The sequence below is a fragment of the Colius striatus genome, chromosome 1 (genome assembly GCF_028858725.1).
Source record: "Colius striatus isolate bColStr4 chromosome 1, bColStr4.1.hap1, whole genome shotgun sequence".
NCBI lineage: Eukaryota > Metazoa > Chordata > Aves > Coliiformes > Coliidae > Colius > Colius striatus.
Window position 1 is genome coordinate 183,599,327 of NC_084759.1, and position 17,645 is coordinate 183,616,971.

The 17,645-nt window shown below is 36.4% G+C and overlaps 1 protein-coding gene across 2 annotated transcripts in view; it reads right to left on the reverse strand.

Annotated features, from left to right (window-relative positions):
- Positions 1 to 17,645, reverse strand: part of CADPS2 (calcium dependent secretion activator 2) — a 303,420-nt gene that overhangs the window by 91,459 nt on the left and 194,316 nt on the right. For both annotated transcript variants that reach the window (XM_062017907.1, XM_062017917.1), the window contains exons 12-13: positions 9,836 to 9,972; positions 6,127 to 6,314 (exon numbers count right to left, since the gene is read on the reverse strand). In XM_062017907.1, the coding sequence (XP_061873891.1) occupies positions 6,127 to 6,314; positions 9,836 to 9,972 (325 nt within the window). The remainder of the gene's footprint in view (positions 1 to 6,126; positions 6,315 to 9,835; positions 9,973 to 17,645) is intronic.

A 17,645-nucleotide genomic window follows, 5' to 3' on the forward strand; every position in this document is an offset into this window, starting at 1 on the left:
AGAAATCCACTCTCATAATTTCCATTACAGAGGAGTGACAGAAAAATGACACAAAATACAAAATCAAAAGAGTCTTGTTAAGTATCTAAATGCTGTATCAAATGAGAGAGAATTTAGGTAAGATGCTGGCTGAATAATAGAATATAACTTCTAACACAACACACTTCCCTAAAGATCCACACTGTAAGGGATCTCAGGCTCTTTCCTCCAATTGCTGGACAGCCTTGGAACACATCTAAGATTACAGCAGAAGATTCAATTGTCAATAAAAACCAGTGAAAGTAAACCTTGCACCTGCTATCATTACATCACAGATAGAACACGAAGGGGTTAAAAATGGAAAAGAAGCACATCAAGATGAGGAAGCATTTTCGAATGACTAAAAATGAAAGGTTACATAAATCCTGTTAGCAACGATATATTAGGAAAACCATCTAAGAAGCCTACATGCTATTAAACATTTTTATATATAAAATTATACATACAAAGCCATAACACTTTGGGGAAGAGATCAACTGGACATAACCTTTTATGACAGATGGTGACCATGTGCAGATAAATGCTGAAACTACTGACTCAAGTTTCTGGAATTCTAGATTAAATCTCATTAGAGATTTATGGAAGATAGGTTTATGAAGATATAGAATTAAGGAGAAATCAGCAATACCGGACAACCTTACCTCAGTTAATTTAGTCATAAGAGAAGGAAGCAGTTATTCAGAAGATCAACAAAAAATTATTAGAGGAGAAAGAGAGAAATGTAATGATACTATTTTCTTTATTATTACAAAGCTCCTTGTCCCAGATTTGACAGGGGTGATTTCTCTGAATATTCTTTTATCACTTGACACAAAGTATAAAATTGCAATAAACAGTTATCACAAAACATTGGAAAATTAAAATAAATATATGAATGCACAGCACCCTCTGAAGTTTCCATAGTTTCATTTACCTTATGTGTTCATTTATTCCACTTTAAGCTATTTGCTTCAAGCACAATGGGAGCAAGAAGCCTACGAGAGTCTACAGTGTCAAATAATGGCAAGGATCTAAAAGGAGCTCTCAGAGAGGGCAAGGCTATTAGAGCCAAACTAAATGAATTCCTTGCACTGGTGTTTATTATGAAGGAAATTAAGAAGAACCCTTTGTTCACAGCAAAACCAGTCCTTATTTTCAGCACAAAATCTACCAAACTAAAGCAATTAAGAGAAAGCTTATGCAACAAATTAGTAAAATGTAGAGCAGTGTGTTGCTTGGGCCAGACTGAATTACCTGTGGTTCTGTGAAAGTTCTCACCAAGAGCTGCGTTTCTCCTGAGGAATGGGATGTGAAGAATGTTAGAACAATTTAAAATTCAGAAGCCTCCAGGGAAGGTAGGAGGAACTACAGGCCAGTGAGCTTTACATACATCACAGAAAACTGAAGAAATAATAATGTAAGGATATTTAAGGATAAAATTAAAGAAAAATAAGGTCAAAACTATCTATTGCGAAGAAGTCTGTATGGCTTTGGAGCCATAGGGCAGAGAAATCTTACCTTTTGATCTCCTTCAAGCTCTCTAAAAGGATCACAGCAGGCGGATGAATGTGATCAGACTCACACAATGTACCTGAACTTCCAAAAATCTTTTGTCAGTGTCCCTAACCAAAAGCTTTTAAAGTAATTAAGCAGATGCTGAATAAAAGTTAAAAGTCCTTAAATTTACAGTGAAAAAAGAGAGCAAGAATAAATGGTGAGTACCTGCAGTTAAAGTAAGTTATCAGTAGAGTTCTGCAGGGATCTGTGCTGAGACCTGACTTATTTTTCAGTAATCATAAATAACCTGGGAAACAGCTAAGAACTGATGTGATATTAAATGTAATTGTAATGATAGGTATGTCACATAGTGTGGAATTCCAGAAGGATCCTATGAAATCAAATAGCAACAAAACCGCAAGCAATAATCAGGGTAGATAAATGTAAGGAAAAATCAGTTGCTACTCTGGACCAGTTATGATGTGTAATGGAGTTATGACGTATAATTTCTTAAAATTATCCCTGTTCAGTAGTACCCAAAGAAGCAAATCAATATTGGAAATTATCAGAAAATGGTAAGAAATTAACAGAAAATATCCATCCAGTGTAATCAATGCATGGTTCACTCATACTTTTTGAATCTTATATAGCAAAGAGACAACAGAGAAGGATTTTTTTCTCCCTTATCTCTCCTCTCTCTTCCAGTAGCAACACAGAATGAAATGAGATGTGTCAAGCTTACAGTAAGAGTTCTTCAGGCAAGAGGGGTGAGGAGGATTGTGGGACTTGCTGTAAAGGTGTTGAGGGTGCAATGGACAAGTAGCTGAAACAAAGACTCACTCCAGGTTACCAAACAGGCATATTGTCAGCTGCAAAGAGTGGGAGACTGAAAGAGCACTAAGAAGAAACATTGCATATCCTTGCTCTTCTCTTACTCCAAGTAAGTCAATGCTGGAGACAGATGACCGTCCTAGAAAACCTTAACTCAATATGAATGTTCTGTGCAAACACACGTGTCGAAATGAAGGCAGAAAGAAACTATTTATCTTTGCTTATGAACTGATCTTTGTAGTATTACTTTCACCTTCACTTCTTGTATATGAACTTCCAATAAATCATCTTGCTTTCTGAATAGAAAAAGGTATAACCAAGGAATATGCTTGAATTTTGATTTTTTCAATTCAGTCTGTAACTCAGCAGGTGGAAAGATGTCACTTTGCACTTCATGTGATACCCACCAGCATCCATTTCAGACAAGAGGGACAGAATAGAAGTCACAGCATGAAAAGTAGACAAAAATGAATGTGATGGGGAAGAAAACAATAGCTCCTACCTGGATTGTTTAGACTGAAATGTCAACATTCAGGAATATCCTATAGTTCCTTGTTCTGACAATTTCACTTTCACCAGAGATACACAAGTGTATGCATAACTGCAGAGTGAAAATTTTACTTGTGAACTAGTGGAACATTTTTGAAGAAAAACATTGTGAAGAGGATCCAAAGGAGATGCTGTTGTGAAGTTATGTAGCAAATGAAAGCTGATTTTATATACTGGAGGAAAAGGAATCAGTTGATTCAGAAATGATGATGCATTTTTGTTTAAACACTCAGCCAGGCTATTCTTTTACTAAAATATTTTGCTTTTTGGCTACTTAGGAAGAGATTGTCTTAAGAATGTCATCCACAAAAGCAGAAATGCTTTTTCTACATAATTTGTTAGCCCAGTTGTAATGCTCTTCCTAGCAGGAATGTAAAGGCATGAATGACCATTGAATTCCTCAGTCTAGGACTCAGTACATTGTATTTGACTATGTAAAAACAGTTATGTTCCCAAACCAACAACACTGGTATGAGACACACCAAGTACCAGTATGCCTGTCAGAACCTGTCACCTATACCTTTGAAAGAAAACAGCTGGGGACCAGGTGGCAATGTCTGCTGCCACTCTGAGAGTGCCTATGACTATGGGACTGCTTTCTCACCAATTATATTTCCTCAAACGTGCTCACTGGTGTGCTCAGCATACATCCTGATACGGCCCTCGTATATTTTGTACACCTGCTCCTATTTGTGCTTGAGTTTCTCTTCACTAGACTACCAGAAATGAAGGTGAGGGACACTTTTATCTCATCATTTGACTGATGTCACTAGATTGCCCGCTACTCTAAAATTCATGCCTAAAAGAAAATGGTAACTTGAATTAGAGATACAGCTGCAGTTCTACATGTTCCTCCATTTCCTGACTTGAAGATATTTTTGATGATCTTTCTCAGGCTAGTGGAAGGTCTAAGATCTCTCCGTGAAGCAAAAGTGAAATATAAATTGAATACATGATGCCCAGAGTATAAAGCTCTTTGTTTTTGTTCTGTGGTCTTTCTAATTCTCAGCCTGACTTTATAAAACTAAAATGTATAATGCCAGGGATCAGCCTAGAACTTTGGCCTGTCATGCATTGTCTGTGAAATTCTTTTTTCTCTTCTACTATTTCTTAGTCCTGCAGCAGATGAATGAGTGGATGTATTATGTGCGTATATGTGTGTCTGTCATCCTCAGTGAGTGTGGCTGCTTCTGTCCTTGACTTACTTTTCTTTTTTCTTCATGTTTCTTTTTTCTTCCTTTTTACAATATCTCAGTTCTAGTCAGACCCTCTCTGTTCAACACTTCCTTTATTCCTAAAACACTCATAATGCTATTCAGAGAATATCTGTACAGAAGGAATAGACAGAATACAAACAGAGTGCTTACCACTGTGTAAATGATGTGCTCCCTGAGATATTTTCATGCACCGCACGCACTGTTGTCCTTCACTTAAATTATGAAATAAAAAGAAATATATCTACCTTTCTTCTGAATTCTTGAAATAAGTTTGAGCAATTATCACTTTATATTTGTCTTGTTAGGTTGAAACCAACAATAAAAAGGCCAGAAACAACAAAGACTTAGATTCAATAGGAAATATGAATGTGCCAGGTTCCTCAGGAACTGACAAAAGAAGCATGCTTTCACGGAGAATAGGTTGCCAAGTAAAAGACAGAAAATATCCTAACTTACCAGCATGAACGTTAAGACTCTTGAGAGTATTCCATGCATGTTCAAAAGCATTTTAATTTTAGATATTATTATTAAGGATTTTGTAATGTTTATCTCCCACTACCAAATCACTCAGTGCCCAGCTCCTGTTCTCACAAATAAGGCTTTCTCTGAGATGATGAAGGAAACAATATCCTTTTTAAGGACTATCCTTTTTTTCACTGGCTAGAGGGCCAGTAAAACAGTCTCTGTGACTGTTTGCAAGGCAACATAAATGTATTTGCTGGGAAGAAAACCTCTCTCTCTCCTGATCCCTACCCAGATTCAGTTTTGGGGACTTACTGACACCATGACAGTAATTGTTTTTTTGGGACAGTGAGTAGGTTTTTCCCTACTGGTAGGACTGAATCAGTTGAGAGAGGGAGATCTACTGGATTCTTTCTTACAGTTTTGAACTTTTAAAACATATTTCCTACATCTGTCCACAAATCTAATATGCACAGTAGGATACAAGTGCATGTGGTACTATCATTTGATAAACTGCCTGCCCTATTCCCCACTCTAGTACAAGAGAGACAAGGATAAACTGGAACAAGTTCAATGGATGGCCACCACGATAATCAGAGGACAGAGCTGGGCCAAGCTGGATTTGTTCAGCCTGGAGAATAGGTGGTGTTCAAGGGCACTGAATGACAGCCTCCCAGCTGCTTACTGGAAGGGTGACAGGAGACAGTGGATATAAGTTCACTGAAATAAGACAAGTTCAAACTGGGTAAAGACCTGACTGGATAAAGCCCTGAGCTACCTGTTCTGAGCTCACAATTGACCCTGTTTCAAGCAGGAGGTTGGTCTAGAGACTTGCTGAGGTCCCTTCCAACCTGAGCTATCCAATGATCTTATCTTCAATATCTGCAGTTCAACAGCAGAGATACTTCCCTTACAATACAGAGTAAGACAGAAGCTTCTTTGAAAGAATCTGCTGAGTGCAATAAAGTAAAATTTTTTTTTTCCAAGTTTTTCACTTGCGAACAGAAGGAAGACATCATCCCAAGAACATCACTGTGACCAACAGCTCCTGAAGCAGCCTGTCTCTTCATTAGAAAGAATTCCAGAAGTGTCCCAGCTCTTCTTGACTGGGAATCATCCCAACATCTGTTATTTCTGCCTGTGGTAGCACAGCCAGAACTCAGTATAATATGATTAGTTGCCACACCACAGACCACAGAAAAAGAGTCAAAACTTCCCTTAAACTGAAAAATTGTTCAGAACGTTCATGAGAAAGACCATTCACTGACACAACAGTGAATGCAAAATGCAGATTATCTTTTTAATAGGATGATAACCTTTACCCTTGAATCAGTCTGTCTACCCAATGCTCAAGAGAACACACCGCATTACAACAGCAGAAACTGAAAGAAGGTAATTAAAAAAAAAAAAAATAGTAACCTGTACAGAACCTCCAACACCCATGAACTGATTTCTGTTGATTGCAACTTCTCTTCCTGGGGAATTCAAGAGCCTCTAAATGCTTTTGCTTCCTCCAAAGGCTAGGAATTTAAAAAATATAACATTAAATTACCTGTTACCATGAACATGAGAAGCACAAAATGCAAAACTGTAGTGGAGCAAGGTTGGATCAATTACAGAACCATTTTCTGAATGTTCAATCAATTCATTGAGATAGCACAGATGGCGGTGGCAGCCTCTCACTCCGTAGCGAGCACAGTATTCGTCTAATACAAAGACTTGACCTGGGCTAAACCAACCCTGAAAGAGAAAGGAAAAAAAACCCAGAACATTTTGAGATTTTGTTTCTCACTCACAGCATTTAAATCAAACAAAGAAGAGAAGCATTTATTTTTATGTGCATTACATAAACTTTTTATACTAGAATGCTATATATCTGACTAATGCTGATGGTACTGGAAGCTAGATCCAACAATAGCCCTCTTGTTGAAAGGAATAAATGTCAGGAAACTATTTGCAGTTCAGAGTTACCACTACTATGAAATACATAGTTTACAAAAACCTGTTATTGCTTCCAAAGTCTCGTACAAATTCAAATAAATCCAAATCTAATAACAAACTAGCACTTTAAAATCATTGTTAGAGCAATTAATTGTAAGCTACAAGAAGGCATTTGGGTAATGGTGAAGGACATTAACATGGACATTAAAACACAGTTTCTGGATGGTCACTTCCCCATAGCTGCTGCACCTTCAATGTGAGAGAATGACAATCTGACCATTTACTCTGTTTTGTAGGTAAAATACATGCACTTCTAACAACTTTTTAACAACTTATTCTAGTAAAGAGATACAAAGCTAGGTAGTTTGTTAAAAGCCATCTGAGTAAGATGAGTATGACTTGACCTTAAATAATAATTATGTATTCTGGGGCATACTGAGGGCTTACTTGGGTGGAGTCTCGATGAGACCAGAACAGGGTAACCCTGACACAGACATGAACAAAGTACAGACTCCTTCCAATCACAAAAACAGTTTTTGAGTTGATCCAGAGTGTAATAAAAAATAGTTGATTCTTGACACAGAAATGTAAACCAGAAAAAAACTCAATTGCCTTATCTTTTATTATGGGAAAAAAAAGTACAAATATGGCAGGGAGAAAAATATACACCCTGGGAAACCACAGCTACTGCGTAGCTGTTCTAAATAGCATTTATTTTGTTCTTTTCTTAATTGTGGTGATATTTCCCTCTCATCATCCCTCCCACATGGTTAAGAGAGACTGAGAAACACTTGAACTCAAATATACAAATTAAGTTGGATGAGTAAAATGATTTTTCAAGGCATGGATTTCTAACATCAGTTTAGCAGCTTTTATCGCTTGTGAATACTTCTGTAAGCTTGGATGTTTAATGTTTGTACAAAACTTTAGCAAAATTTTATCAAACGGTACACAAAAATATATTCACGTCAGCTTTAAATCATTTGTATTTTAACTTTACTAAAAGACTTGAATGAAATGGGAATTTAAATTTTGTGTTCTCCTTCAACTCTTGAATTTAATGTGTTATTTGCAAACAAGAACTCCTCAAAGTTATTTCATAAATTTGTTTGCTCCCGGTTAATTTCTTTGAAGTCGATGATTCCAGAGAAGTCGCTGTTTCTAGAGAACAATTAGTCTTATTACAGTACCCTGAACAGTACTCAAGTGTTTTAAATTAATATCCAGTATAGTTGCAATGGCTTATGTGGTTTACACAGTGTCTGCTAGAAAATATTGTATCCATTGAAAGAAGAGAGAAAAGTGATTTTAACTGAAAACATGCAATAAATGTATCCTGGCCCTAGATATATCAAACAGTGTTTTTTGTGTAACAAAAGGTACAAATTGTAACAGTACAAAAGAAAATAATTATTAAAATTTCTGTACATTCTTATAGGAGAAAACTGTGACAAGAATACAAATTTTTAAAGAACTCATCACTTCAACTTAAGTCTCTGTAAGAGATCTTCTACAGTTATCATTTTCGTATAAATATATGCCCTCCTCACTCTTGTTCAACCCCACGTCATGCACGAATCTCACAAGCACAGAGCAGATACATGCTACGGAGTACAGAGTGTTAGATAACTGCATATTATTTACTGTATAACTTAAAAAAAAATCAAACCAAAAAAAGCTGCTCAATACCAAGAAAAATGTAAAATCAAAGAGGTTTAGGTCATATAGTAGTTTTAAACAGAACTGTCCTTAAAATTTTTACATATTTTTGTTGTTATCTTTACAAGTTGTATGTGTGGGTACTCTACTGAAATAAAGAGATGCATTGTTTCTAAAAATGATAGGAAATGAGCTGTTCAGGAGAAAAAAATCCCACTTACATGTTCATGTATTCTATTGCTACCTTGACATTTCCAATTTTTGTAATTAAAAAATATAGTCAAACGTGCAATTGGACAAAAAATGATCACACATTCTACTTATTAGAAGCTGAATTTTAAAAAGAACAATAAGAAATGCATCTGTTTTATGGTTGCTATAGCACCGGGTATTTCACCTAACCTCTTCTAAAAGTTCCTGATTTCAAGGTTATATAAAGTGTCTTACCATATTATTATTATAAAAAAAGATTTTGACCCCAATGCACTGTTAGAAAGCTAACCATTTTCTCTTTGAGTGCCAATTACTTTGTACAGATGTACCTTCGTGTCTCTTCTTTGATTCAGTGTGCAACCCACAGACAGAAAATGAGTCCTTTAACATTTTCTATACATACTTATCTGGTAGTATTTTAAAAAGGAAGCAACTGTCATCAAATAATCAGTTTGTTTCCCTTTTTTACACTTGCAAACAAACCTAAAGAAAAAAAAATCATTATTTTCCGTTACACAACTAGTAAGAACAATGGAAAAAAAAAAAAGTTCTCCTTTTTGTTGCTCTTGGAATGGTAAGTGAAAAAAATTAGGTGCTATGAGGCATTTTAAGTCCTTGGTGAGCAGTCACAATTTCAGACATGATAACAGGTGAAGACTAAAGTTTCAGGAAGGTACGAGGTCTGACCCCTCACAAACCTGCTTAACAAGTATGTATAAGCTGACGGACCTCCACAAATTTTTTGCTGGTTTTCCCTACCTAAACTGAAACCTTTAGCAGCCCCATCCTCAACTCTTAGTCCACAAAGCATGGAATAGAAAATATTACGTAGGAAAGGAAACTGTAGCTACAAATAGGTAAGCATGTTACATCAATATTTTATCTTTTATGGCTGTCTTTGAAGGTGAAAAACATTCATTTTGATATAGAGATCACATTTTACCCGTCTTTGTTTAATAATTATACTCCCCCTTCTATTTGCTATTCAGGTAGTACATATCTGCCCGTACGTCTATATTGCCTGTGGTTCTGCTTCCTTTCTTACAGCACTTTTCCTTCTTCACCCCGCAGTGGAATGGAGAATTATAAGACAGGTGAAAATGACTGACATGAGGTGACTACGTTTGTACCTTAAAATGTCTGTACAGGTGTTAGTAAATCCTACCACAGGAGCTCTTGCCATTATCAAAATCTTCTGGCTTTATTCAAACGCCCAAATAGGACACGATAAATTTCAGCTGCTGAAATCAGAGAGCGTTTGGCTCTCTTTGCTTTCTATTGAGCGGCACAGCAGCAGCTTACAAGTGTAAAATTTTCAAATTTGAAACCAATCGATTGGACCCTTTATTCCAACTACAACTGCAGCTATTGAATGAATTAGAAAGAAAGGACTACTTTGTAACAACTATTTCTCACTTCTTTATATCTATCTTCCAGCTAGTACTCACCAAACAAGAATAGGAGTCATTCAATCTGTGATCCAAGGTCTGTCGCTGAAGCAGTCTAAAGAGGGAAGCATGGTCAAATTTGCAGGGATTAGCAGAAATAAACTCATCCATGCCATGTTTCTGACCACGGTCTGTATCTGTTCATACAAAGGAAAAATGTGCAGAACAATACACGTGAGCGTGTGAGCAGATTTAGGAACAGAAGCGTACACACGGTATATAAGTCTCAATGTATATACTTTCTTGAAAATATCTCAAAGAAATAAGTCACATAAGTACATGCTTGCAGGTCACTTACGGAATCTTGGGTTTTAACGTGAAAATAATATTACTGAATTATTTTTCTATCATACCAATCAACGGAGTGTAACAGTGAAAAAAAAATAAAGTTGCTACCCACTGAGAGATTAACCAAAATGTAGAAAGAGTACGGGAAAATGGGACATAGTGCATTAAAATAATCCTTAAAGCATGGTTTTCTAGTGGAGCTCTTCAAATTTTACAATTTACAAAACAAAGTTATGAGTTTAAAAAAAATGTGTTCTGTAATTTCCTGGTTTAGTGTGGCTGTCTTGCTAATTTTAGCAAAATAACCTCCATTACTAAAAAAAAAGAAAAAAAGGAAAAGGTTTTATGCATTTTTTTCTTCAGAAAAGAAAGAGCATCGTTACCACTCATAGAAATATTCAACATGGCTTGAAGCCTACTTCTCAAATGGCAAACTGGAGCAGAAATGAACACACTGGCCTGAGCTAGGTCATTTCCAGCCTTCTTTTTGTACTCGGCTTTTAATGAGACAAACCTTAATGTAGTAATGGCAAAAAGCTCCTTCAACCTTCCAGCAAAGAGTAGTGAAAAAGGGAGCAGCATTTTTGTGTAAATACATCGAGAAAACATACCATCCCAAATGGCACTTCAATCAAAGGCCCAAATTTATTGTTCTTCACAGATTGCATCTTTCAACGCCTTTAAACCCCGCGGGTTTATCAAAAGAGAAGCTCTAGTGATTGCTTTCATTAATGCCATGTTTTGTCAAAGTCCTCTATGTGAATTATCTACCAAGTATGGACAGAAAAAGCCTTACAGTGCCCAAAAGGACTAGTTATGTATTAGCACATTAGCTGTCTTGGATTCTATAGACTGTGCTGGGGTGAACAGTCCTATCAACTTAAAAATTGACTTCCCTTTTCAATAAGGTCTTAGCTCTTTGTTCCTTTAAATCCAAACCCAGGTCTTTTTATATTCGTTACTAGAAAAGTATAGATCTAAGTGTATCCTAAATGCAATTTTGAAAACCTGTATAGTACAAACCTAAAATTTCTAAAGAAAAGGAGACAAAAGTTTATTGATTAAACCCAATTATAGAGTCAGGTTCATAATAAAACTCAATATTGATCTGTGGGCATGATGCTAACATAATCAGTCACATTTAGAAATTTAGCCCCAGATCATATTGATCCATGTCAAGTCCAACTTTCAGCTGTATTTGTGGATGGGAGAATTATTTAATTCAAGCTGAAGGATCTGCAGCATCACATCCTGGAAAGATGCAGAAACTAATTCATATCACTTGGCTTTGCATTGTCAAAGCACGAGTCACATCCATGTGACAGATTTCACCAAGGTGGATGTAGCAAATAAACAGTATGACAATACATGGACAGTGTAAGGTATGAGAACATCATCCCAGAGAAAAAGCAGCACTTAATTTTTTAACAGTTTAAAGATTGGTAGCATATGTGATTAGAGATTAACAATACTTCCATGGGCATTAGACCAACCTATCACAACAAACTTAGCTCATATTTTTGACATAGGTACATGAAATACTCTCTGTTAATTAGTGCAATTTCAATATATTTAGATACTTGAATTCAAAGACAAACAATTGAAATCAACACTACATTACTACAATAACTAAACTACAATGTAAAGTTATCTATAGTTTCCAAAATGATCCACACACAGATACAAGTTCTCCAGACCCAATCTTTAAAGTGTGACTGCATGTTACATTTTGTCTGTTTTCCTTTTTATACAAATATCTGATTTATTGAGGCACTATTTACAATAAGACAGGTGACAGAAAAGAAAAAGAATTATTATTTCTTTTTGCCATTGGTCTCATGTATAAATTATACACAGCTGAATCCTTCTTAAATTAACTGACTTGATTTTTTTTTCTCTCAGGTTAACCACACAAATATAAAAGATTTCCCTTTTTAAAATGAAAGTAATTACATATGTTGAAATCAGGAGACTAAATTTTGCAAATGAAACAGATTCAACACTCTGATACAGTCATCGAAAGGATCGCAACGTGTAAGGTGAAATATTGCATACAATGCAGTTTGTAAAAGTAGAATCTGCTGTTACTTAATTTGGAAAAAAAAAGGGCACAAATGTTTATTTAAAAATGCAAATACTTGCTAGAGTTATTTCTACAGAAAGATCTATGACTGATCACCATCTTTTGAAGTGAATCAAACACTACAAATAACATTGTCAAATAGTAATGGAAGATCTGTTACCAGATCTATTTCAACAACAGAAAAATAATAAAAAAACTTACCTTTTCCAGCTGTAGGCAAGCAGGAAATAATAGAAAAATAGATCTAGTGTAATACATTAAATTTTATTTTACTGCTATGATATACACACAAAAAACTGGTAAATGTTTTTGAAGCACAATGGATTTTTTTTCCAAAGTCTTGATTAAAGATTAAGAGGAATTCATAATTGTTTTATGACTTTGAGTTAAAAATTCTTTAACATTGTACTTCTAATAACTGTTATAGAGTGATTGTATTCTTCAAATTCCTACACAATTGAGCTTTAGATGTCTTGTACAAGCCAAACGCAAATGACATAAAATAATCTGTATAGAGATATATACATCAGAAAAAACACAATTCTGTTTTATTCTCTAACCTTTCTCAATCTTGGGAATCATTGGGAAGGTATTTTGGGACAACTTTGAAGTAGTAATACTTCCCTTGCTTTTTCACAATTAATTTAGTCCCTTTTTAATGGAATTTGTTGGCCTGTTTTCAGGTTGCCTCAAACTCATTATTTCAGCTCCTATTTCTGTGTTACACTGTTTGGCTCAGGTTGTGAATTTATTTAACGCTTTAGAAACTGTTACCCAAAAACCTATCCCTTTTTTTGGATCAAGGTAGGATGATGATGTATTTTTTAAAATCACGGTAAAAACTTACAAAAGCTATTGCAAATTTTAGAAAATTTTTTGAGTGTTTCTTTAAACAAAGATTAATTTTGGCAGAACAGTGTCTTGAATATGCCTTTTTGATTGCAGGAAACTTCCCACTTTAGTCCAGCTGCAAAAGCTACGAAAATCATCATATCCTCAGTGAATCATCAGAGTTGAGGGAATTAAGACTATGTAGAATTCTATTTATGGCACATGCTTGAGTGATTCCCAGTAACAACCAAATCAAAAGGCATCATCTCTGCCCCATTCCAGACCAGAACCAAATACACATTTTCTGTAGCACTTACTCTGTGCTACAGTGAACTGTGGGAACTAGCCTTGCAAAGTGGTGACCTCCTTGCTTTTGTGGCTCTCAGTAACATCCCTGCTTGAGTTTAAACATCATGAACTAACTCAGGCAGGCAGGAAAGAAGAGCAGGTGAAGATAAGAAATCTAGTATTGTAGGGATGAAAAAGATTTAAAGACTAGGAGTAGAAGAGTAATAACCATGGCTTTCACAAAAAAAGAGGCTGGAACTGGTTGGATGAAGATGAAGGTGCACATGCTCTTTGAAAAAGACAGTGGCAAGACATGCATTACATTCCTTCAAGTGCCACTCCATTCAGATAGTGACAGCTTACATTGGGAACATTTTGACTCCTGATCATTGACCATAGTCCAAAGTGCTACATGCTTAGAAAAACAGGGTAAAGACACAATCTACACCCCCAGAACTCTATTATTTAGATATCATACAATGAAATAACAGATGGAGAAAGTGGCAGAATTATAAGAAAGCATCTGGCCCATATGGCTTGATCGCCAGGCTAGTGGACTGACAGTATTTTGCCAAAGGAGAGATTTGAAAAGGATACCAGTCACATTTTGTATGTTTCTGAGTAGCACAGGAGAGAGCATAGTCACTTACTGACTACTTAAGGTGATAGAGGCCAGTGTCAACCTTTTCTTTCTAAAAGGGAGACGAGGGTAGTTGGAGTCAAGCAGGAATGGGGCATGAAGGGGAATGGGGGGACATGAAGGGAAAGTGGAGTTACTCCACTCTTCCAGGTGGCAAAGCGTATGATGGATATAAAGATGTCAAACCTAATGAGAAAACTATGTCAAAAGAAAAAAATACCTTTTATTTGTGTTTGTTTCTAAAAGGTGTATTTAATAAAAATTACAAACATTCCAGAACTATTTAAAAATATCTGCTTTTCAAGAACATTACCAATTGTTTCAAAATTGAGCAATGCCACCAATAAGGTTAAGCAGTGGTATTTCTTCTGAGTATGTATGGTGTGTATGTGCATATATCCCTTGAAAAGCGATGAAATAGGTCATTCTAGACATCATCTCTAATATATGAAGGAGAAGGTTATCAGCAGTGGTCAACATGGATTCACCAAAGCAAATTTATGCCTTACCAACCTGATGGACGTTTATGAGTATAGCTGGCCAGCTAGATGAGAGTAGTGGATGTCATCTACCTTGACTTCAGCAAGGCTTTTGACACCATCTCGCATAACACCCTCATCAGAAAGCTCACGCAGTGTGGCTTGGATGAGTGGGCAATAAGGTGGATTGAGAGCGGGCTGAATGAAGCACCTCAGAAGGAACAACACCATGTACTGATACAGGCTGGGGATTGACGTGCTGGAGAGCAGCTCTGCAGAGAGAGACCTGGGAGTCCTGATTAGTAATAAATTAACCATGAGGCAGCAATGTGCCCTTGTGGCCAAGAAGACCAATGGCATCCTGGGATGCATCAAGAAGAGTGTGGCCAGCAGTTTGACGGAGGTTCTCCTCCCCCTTTACTCTGCCCTGGTGAGGCCTCATCTGGAGTACTGCAGCCAATTGAAGAGAGATAATGAACTTCTAGAGAGAGTGCAGCGGAGGTCTGCAAAGATGACTAGGGGACTGGAACATCTCTCTTAGAAGCAACCTCCACTTGAACATGAGGAAAAAACTCCTGATGTTTTCAAAACCTGCCTGGACACGTTCCTATGTATCCTGATGGAGGTGAGCCTGCTTTACTGAGGGGGTTGGACTACACAACCCCTAGAGGTCCCTTTCAACCCCAACAGCTCTATGATTCTGTGAAAGGCTGCGAGACCTGGGGCTGTTTAGCCTGGAGAACACTGAGAGGAGACCTTATTGATGCTTATCAAAGGGCAGGCATGAGGATGAGGTCAGTCTCTTCTGTAGTGCCCAGTAACAGGATAAGGGGTAACAGGCACAAACTGGAGGAGAAACTTTGTTCCTGTGAGAGTGATGGTGTCCTGGTACAGTCTGCCCAGTGCAGTTGTGGAGGCTCCTTCTCCATTAAGTTTTCAAAATCCATCTGGACACGTTCCTGTGTGACCTGATCTAGGTGGACCTGCTTTAGCAGGGGTTTGGACTAGATGATCTCTAGAGGTCTCTTCCAACTCCTACCATTCTGCGATTCTGTGATTATGACAGACACAAGTACCTTAATATTAATCATGTCCTGTTTTTCCCACAGTCTTTCTGATGTAGCCAGTTCAAAGACTGATAGTGATACAAATAACATTTTTAGAAAAAATCATAATCTGTTCCCTTATCATTAAATTATGACAAGGAGAGAAATGTTATAGTGCTTTTCATTGGCATACCCAAATAGACTGAAAACGTAGCTGTTATATTTTCACCATTTCTTCCTTTGGCAAAGTGCCTGCACTTTCTTCTTGATTACACAATGGTGACTGCTCCACTTGGATGATTTAAATAGTCACACTAGTCTCCTCCATAGTGCTCTTTTGGTCAGATGGATATTTCATTTGGAAATGTCTTCAACTTTTCCATCATTGGACTGATGTCTTATAATACCAATATATGCCCTATGTCCTGGATTCCTTTGTTACTCCTTTGCTACTCAATAAACAGGAACTGATGTTTTGTACACAGGCTTTAAAGAACATTTTTATTACAACTGTTATAATTTGTCTCTGCAAATCCTCATTTCATTTTCCTTTTGTGAGCTGTTTTGCTAAGTGACATCATTACAAGAGAGAGTTGAGGAAAACTATGCATCCTCACCTAACTTGGTTTTCCAATATCTATCTCTCTCCTTTCTTCCCTGCAAATATTTTCACAAAGAGACCACCTCTGGACTCATGGTGGTGCAGGATCAGAATGATGTTTGACTTTGTGTTGCTTCATTAAGACATGATGATCCCCTCATGTGCTGCTGCGACTCTGTTGTTATGACCAAGTTATTAACACTGTTCATTACTTCAGCAGCCTTTCTAAGTGTATGAATAGACCTCCTAATACATTGCTCATTAAGAAATGGATTGTCTCCTGTACCTTTATTTGACTCAGATGAATCTGTTTTTAATTGGTGCTTTCCCTGAAACACTCATGTTCTTGGAGAACTTCTAGCTTTTCTATAATCATGTATCCTTAAATACTTTGCCCTTTACACTACAGTATGCTTATTTAGAATAGTGGAACTGAAGAATGGTCTCTTTTTCTTCATCATTACTGCCATTGGCCTGTCTTCACTATTGTTTTAGAGCCACTTAATATAACCAAGATGCTTGACTTAGAAATTAAGAAATTGGCTAGTATTCAAGTTGGACAGGTACAGTATTAGTGTGATTCCAGTGCCACACTTACTTGTGTATTTGACTCATTGGTAGTATAGAGTATCAGGTTTCTTTTAAATGCCGTACATGAATCATCCAGAATTCCTATATAGCATCAACCAGAAGAGACTGCTCAGTCAGATCAGTTAGAGACCTGTAAGCTGGCCTTTTGGAGTGGTGCTGCTGTGCATGTGCAAGAGAAATACTTCCATTTTTGTCATTTATGACAATTGCTGTAAAGATTAGGCAGACTCTTGTCAACATGTTTGGTTTCTGTTCAGGAGTTTCTTATGTGTTTGTTTTGATCAAGCTCTGAGGCAGTTGGATTTTGTTCATGTCATATTAAGCACTCTTTTGTACAAATTATCTTCTGTAGAATGAGGCATCAACAACTGCAAAAACTACAGGCTTTGTTATACAAAAGGAGTCTCTTTCCTTTCTGTTACTTTCTTTTGTACAAAAGAAATTATATCACACTTTACAAAAAGGCTTTAAATAAAGTTTTGAACTTGAGAATATAGGAGATAGTAGAACCTGTAAAAACAAAGTATCATTTCTTGTCATTTACACATATTACTTGATTAAAAATGTTAATGTTTAATGAAATGCTTGCATTTGATAAGTTGTCATTTTCAGCTAATAATGTAACTAACTTCAGAAGGTAGAACTTTGTCTACAATGCAATGGAAAATGGAAATATTACTATTTTTTAATAACAAAACCTAATCCTAACACAGCTAGGTATGTGGCATATTAATCATCATCTGATGTTTTAATTTCTTTAATGATAACTTTCAGTTGCTTTTCATATCTAACAAGAGAAGTTCAGGATTACAGAAGATATTTTATAAACATAAAATATAAAAACATTGAAACACGTCTACTTCAATTGATTTTTCTCTACATCCAACAGTTTAAAGATATTAAATTTTTGCAAGTTATGAAAATTTCTATTTTAACATTAGATGTCAGAAGAGGATGAGGAAG